Source organism: Nestor notabilis, unplaced genomic scaffold (assembly GCF_000696875.1).
Source record: "Nestor notabilis isolate BGI_N333 unplaced genomic scaffold, ASM69687v1 scaffold1282, whole genome shotgun sequence".
Taxonomy (NCBI): domain Eukaryota; kingdom Metazoa; phylum Chordata; class Aves; order Psittaciformes; family Psittacidae; genus Nestor; species Nestor notabilis.
Window position 1 is genome coordinate 30,380 of NW_009918532.1, and position 6,000 is coordinate 36,379.

Below are 6,000 nucleotides of genomic sequence, written 5' to 3' on the forward strand. Positions count from 1 at the left end.
TATGCGAATGTTCACTTATTGCCTCTAATAGCTGGTAGCAGGTATGCTAGTTGTGAGCTGCAAGGTTGTAGCTAGTAAGAAGGAAAAAACACTGTGTTTCAATTCGTAGCAGATGAACTTGTGTTAGAGAAAACTTTCTGTTCTACACTTTGAAAGTGTTTCCATTTTTTTAACTGGTAGAAGGCAAACACAGACTTTTACAGCATTTTGTGTATGTGTGAAAGGAAAATCTTGGCACTTGGCATTGCAGCCTTTCTGCAGGCGGTGAGTAAACAAAGTGAGATGAAGAACGTGAAAACGAAAAACCTTCCCAGTTCCCACTCTCTTCTCCAGCCTGTCCTTGATAGGACAGTACCCCTTCCCTGCTGGTATTACCACAGACTTCTTCATGTTCTGTTGCTTCCTGTTCTTAATGTTCTTTTCGTTTCAGAAGTGAAAAGCTACTGAATCCAAGAAGAAGAGACTACTGATTTTAAAACTGTATGTCACAAACAGAATCTTTTAAAGCTTTGCTACTGCTGGCATCTGTGGTGGTTAGAAGAGGAGCAAAAAGAATTAAATCCTATTCCTTCATCACTCATCATGCTCTCTGCCTCCTTCTGGCTTTTTTCGCAGCTTGGACAGTGAAGTTGAGATAGTTTCAGTTCGTGTACGTGTGTACATGACATGCGTACAGATAACAGATTTCCCTGTTGTACTGCTATCCCTCCATTTTTTATGCCTCAGACAAAATGCAGGTATTATTTATGTAATTAAAACTTGCTTAACTGCTAAACAGAAACTATCAGCATCCTTTCCTGGACCAGTGTACTGTTAATTTGGCAGATGAAAAGAGGCATCCAATAGAGCCATCACCAGGCTGGGCTTCCTGTGGATACCAAGTGGACAGAGAGTGGAGATGCTGTGCTGTGAACTAGGAGACCTCTCACAGCAAATGGTAAATGTATCAGTATATGTGCACATCAGCCAGAGCCCAGAGGACTCCAGGGGTGGAAGCCCAAAGGACATTTGCTCCCAGAAAACATGGAATAAATAAGGTGTGGCATACGTGGAGATATGCTGTGCTCAGGGGAAAGCAGAAGCAGACTGGCTATCTATCAGACCCCGACATCACCTACCAAAGCCCCCCAGCAGTCAAGTATGGCAACACGGAGAGTGAGGAGTGGAGGAAGGATGACGGAAAGACAGAAGATGGGTAAAACCTTCAGTCTGGCAGAGTAGACCTTGACTGTCACCCATTCCCAGGACCTGTGCCCAGTTGCTCCTCTCCCTCGTGCTATGCAGAGGAGAAGGTGACAGCACATGCAGGGCTGAGCCTCAGCAGCTAGGAAAACACCATGCTCCATTCTGTATTTCAAGAGACCCAAACACGCTGTCACTGAGTTGCAGCTAGTGTGAGACAGCCATGTGAAGATGACAGCCCTCACGTTGGTCGCAGGAAACTGAAACATCCTCAGTTCAACCTCCTCCTTCACCCTGCAAGCTTCATGGGACCTCACAGCCTCTCTGGCAAGTATTTAAGATTCAAAGAGGGATGTGGAGGCCCCTCACTGGCTCCTCTCTGAGCAGCTCCCCACCCACGGCTGGGAGCAGGGACTCCCTTTGCTTCCCATGGAGGCCAAGAGAAATACAGCTGACCAGGTGGCTGGCACATCCTTGTGGGGGACCTGCCAGAAAAGACTTCATCTGTTGTTAGGATCTTGGAAAATAAATCCTCCTGGGTTTCCAGCTCAGATGTGATACTGTCTGCTTGTGTTTATGCTGGCCGGGGCTGGAAATGTGAGAGGCCCCCGCGTACCCTGAGTGGGGGCACTTCAGGGGAGCTGGGGTGCAGGGAGTACCCCAGCACTCCCCCAATGCCCATGGGTTGGCAGGCAAGGAAGACCCAAACCCCTCAGCATGAGCAGCTTTTCTTGAAAGATATGGCATGAAGGGCTCTGAAGCAATAACTCATGTTTGTAGTGGTTACAGGGGAGACCTCAGGCTTTCCATTGAGCTTGGTGTGAGAGCTTCCTGCAGAGCCAGGCCATGGCAGGGAAAGGGAAAACTAAAAGCTCCCCACAGGACAAAAGCCTGAGGTGGCTTGTGGTCTTAATGCCTTTCTATGCAAAACAAACAGCACATGGTGTGATTATATGAGTCTTTTGGGATACATGTAGTTGGACTCCTGCTTCCCTCCCTTGTCAAGCTCATGTCAAGCCCTACAAAGTTCTCTCAAATACATGTGTCAGCAGCAACAGCTCCTTTTACCTAATTCACCATTTTATATCATGCGTTTCAGGTCAACAACTGCAATATCATAATTGGAGCACAGAAAGCTAGGACAGCAGGTAGGATTCAGTCTAGCAGCTCAGAAAACAAGCCAGCCACCCAAGAACCAGTCCTTATGCCGCTGTGGAAGCCAAAACTGTGAAACATGCCATGAACGAAGTTGTTAGAGAAGACTGCTTTTCAAAGAGTTGGATTTTAAACCCGTGCATCCTTGGGCTACCTTGCACACCACCAGACCTTTGTAACTAAACACAATCTCCAGTTGCACACCGGCAAGATCCCTTTGCTCCAGCAGTGACTTGACTCTTGTTTGGGGCTTCTTCAAGCAAATAGCAGGTCATGATGCATGCCCTGGCTTGCAGGGAGACTGGAGCTTTTCCCTAAGCCCTGAATGACTGGTGACTTTAAATGAAGAAGCCACACCATTAGCATGAGAGCATTAGCTCTCAGTTTAGTTCTTATAATTGCTGTAGATACAGACAAAGACCCAAGGGCAGGCCCTGGGCTTTGGGCTGAGACCTTTTGTATCAGTCAGGGAAGCTCTGGCAAATATCTTCTCATTGGTTAACAGTACTGGTGAGTTTAGGTAGGAGGGTGACCTATGGAGAACTGTGCCATGGCCCTTCAGCACTGTGTGACCACAGGCAAGTCACCTCCCTCCCCTCGCTTCCCCTCCAAAATTTATCCAGTTTGTTTACCTAGGTTGGGCCCTATTCCTCCCACTGTGCCTGAGTGTCATCTAGCACCTAGTCTCTGCAGAACAGGGTATGCTTCACATTAGCATACCTTAGTGAGTTGTTTTTAGATACATGTCTCTTGGTCATCAGTTATGGTTGCACCTATTTGGTTACAGCTTTGAAAATCTTGGTGAACTTGCTATTTCTCATGAATATTAAATATTATAGCCTGCTGTCTTTAAACCATCAGTAAAGTAAAATAGAATGGCTAGAAGATCTGGCATGCTACTGCTTGCTGGCTGCCCCTTGCAGAGGAAAGGTACATTCTGGCAAGGCTAATGGGTGCAGTCCAGCACCATCTGTCCTAGTGTGTGCAGCCGTGTCTGACGAGCAGAGTCCTCTGTCCTAGCATGTGCAGCCATGTACACTCTGGAATGGATATGGGGCTACAATACAATACCTTGTGAATGAGCAGAAAAAGAAGGGGTAGGAGTGTTTATCTGGAAAAGCAGTGGGATATAATGAATGAGACAGAGGTGGGAATATGCATGTGTGGCCAGATGTTTGTTAAGCTAATTTAGCTGAAAAAAAGCCAACATACTATGAAACTGCATTCACAAACGCTAAAATTCTGCAATTTGGAGGTTAAAACTTGAGTTTCTTAACAGCTCTTTAAGTAGTAGTGTAGGACAAGACATGAAGAATAGCTTGTAGTCACCCATTTCCCACAAGAAACTGGCAACATTTAAGTCCCACACATCCCAGTTGCAAATGGAAGTGAAAGCAGTTACAGTCGTGTGTGTGTGTGTGTGTGTGTGTGTCCCACACAAGAGATGCATGGCTGGTGAGATGTGATGTTAAGCGTTTCCACGCCTGTACAGCAGCAATAGGGAGATGGTGACTTGCCAGTGTCTAAGCAGGTCACCACAGCATGATGCTCATGTCACGCTGCCATGCTGTGTTTTCTCCAAAAGCTGACCCAGCTTTGCAAATCAAACACGCACAGGATGAACACAGCTAATGCTATGTCTACTGCGTGCCCCATACACCTGATCCCACCACCACCTAAAACATGACACCTTCTTTCTGTGGTGACAGCACCACAGCACTGGGGGTAAGAACAGTGCAGGCATGGGACCTACTATGCAGTCATGCCAGGACAGTGCCATGGGATCCATTAACACCCCAAAGGCTCATGTGTAGCCTTGGATCTTCCTTTGGACAGTTCATCACCTAAACTTGGTCCTCGGTTGGTTCCTGACTTGTTTAAACACTGCTGTGACTCATGTGTTAGGAAGGTGAATCGTTATTTGCAGTTAAGTTGTATTTGCATTGAGATCCTCATCATGAAGGCCAGGAGACTTAAGAGAGGAGTTGAGTTTGATCTCATAGATTGTCTCATTGCCTTAAGCTGGGGTGTGGGAACTCTGATACCCTAAAAATATGAAAAGCCCAGCAGCGGTGTTTCATCATCTAAACCAAAACTCCTTCTTTGCAAGTACAAAACAGGATGTTTTCAAAACTCCTTGAAGGGCTGATTACAGACTTCATTCTATGTACACACACTTAATAGGAGTGATGGTTAAATGTGGTAATGAGTGAAAGCAGTCACTTTCCCTCTTCTCTTTAGCAACTCCACCCAAAGGCTTTTTTGCACACAATGAAGTGTTAAACCTGTTTGCCTAAGTACATATGAAGAACATGGTCGGGGTGAAATGACATCTCTATTTTCAATCATGACATTTGCTCTGCATTCATGGATTTGCACCAAGTCATGAAAAATCCCTGTAGTGGCTTTGTACTTGATTCTGTTCAGAGATGAGCAAGAGAAAGGCATTTCTCTTGAGACAGATGGAGGCAGGAAGGGGTTAAGCAGTTTCAAAACAAGCTGGGCACAACTGATGTCAGATTTTTGTCTTACAATGGCATCTATTTGCTTTCCCAGCAAGTGGTATATGGACCGCTGGGTACTGTATTGTTCCAAGGGCAGCAGAAGATGCCACATATCTTAGGAGAGGATGGATTTTCTCATTCCTCCACATCAGATGGAAGGTTGTGCTTGTTAAATAATTCCAGATAAATTATTATCCAGATTAAAATCCAATTGGAAACTCTAGGAAAACTTGTTTGATTGTTTTTTGCTTAACTGTTGTTTCCAGGATGTCTCTGATGAAAATGGCCCAGCTGTACTCTGTGCACTTTCTTAGTGTCACTATAACCGTGTGTCACTCAGATTAAAAGCAAGTCAGCACTGTGAAAACCATGACTATGCTCTCCAGTTTGTGAAAGCCTCTCCTGGGCATTCAAAACAATTGCAGGGGAGGAAAAGCAAAAATCCTCGATGTTTTTCTATTTGGCTGTTTCAGATTACTGCAGATACAAGGGCTTAGGGCAAAGCCAAGACAGGGACCTGTGGAAGCAGAAGGTCTGTGTAGTTTTAAAAAAGAAATTTAACACTGAACTTCCCAAACCAGACCTGCTGACTGAATACAAGTTCTTATCTTGGCACCCTCAGTTTGCATGCCTTTTTGTTAACTGGAAAGGCTCTGTATTACTTTTCCATGCCTTTCCAGTCCTTTTTACATTCCATGTGCAGTAGCCCCCATCAGTGGTCCCACCAGGGAGTCCTAGATGGCCGTGCTGCTGCTTGTGGCAGCTGATAGGGACACAGCAGCACCGTGGGAGAGCAAAGGCGAACTCCAAGTAGCGTTTCCAAGTTCAGAGCAGGTTTCAGACAAGCACTACTGAGTTGCAATACCACAGTGCTTTTAAACTCCCAGCTAAAAGCACAGCTTGTGATATTTTTACATTGTCTTTGGAGGAAGAAGTCACAGCGAGCTGAGAGCTCTGAGGAGCATCACAGCACAGAAATGCAAGTACTCACCCGTCATCAGCGTGTAGTAATTTGGGTAAGAGAGGCTGGGGAAGTCTGGCGTCATGTAATCCACCTTCACCCCCATGTTCACGATGTCCCGAAAGCCCGGCAGCTCCTCCAGCTCGCTGTCGTCGATGTAGTCGAAACGAAAGCCATCGAGCAGGAACACCAGGAGCT

At 46.0% G+C, this 6,000-nt stretch overlaps 1 protein-coding gene across 1 annotated transcript in view; it reads right to left on the minus strand.

Annotated features, from left to right (window-relative positions):
* ENPP6 (ectonucleotide pyrophosphatase/phosphodiesterase 6) overlaps window positions 1-5,995 on the minus strand; it is a gene marked incomplete at its 5' end in the record, with an annotated part of 31,079 nt that extends 25,084 nt beyond the window's left edge. The window contains one exon of the mRNA XM_010009741.1: window positions 5,833-5,995. Coding sequence (XP_010008043.1) covers window positions 5,833-5,995 — 163 coding nt within the window. The remainder of the gene's footprint in view (window positions 1-5,832) is intronic.
* Between the last annotated feature and the right edge of the window lie 5 nt (window positions 5,996-6,000).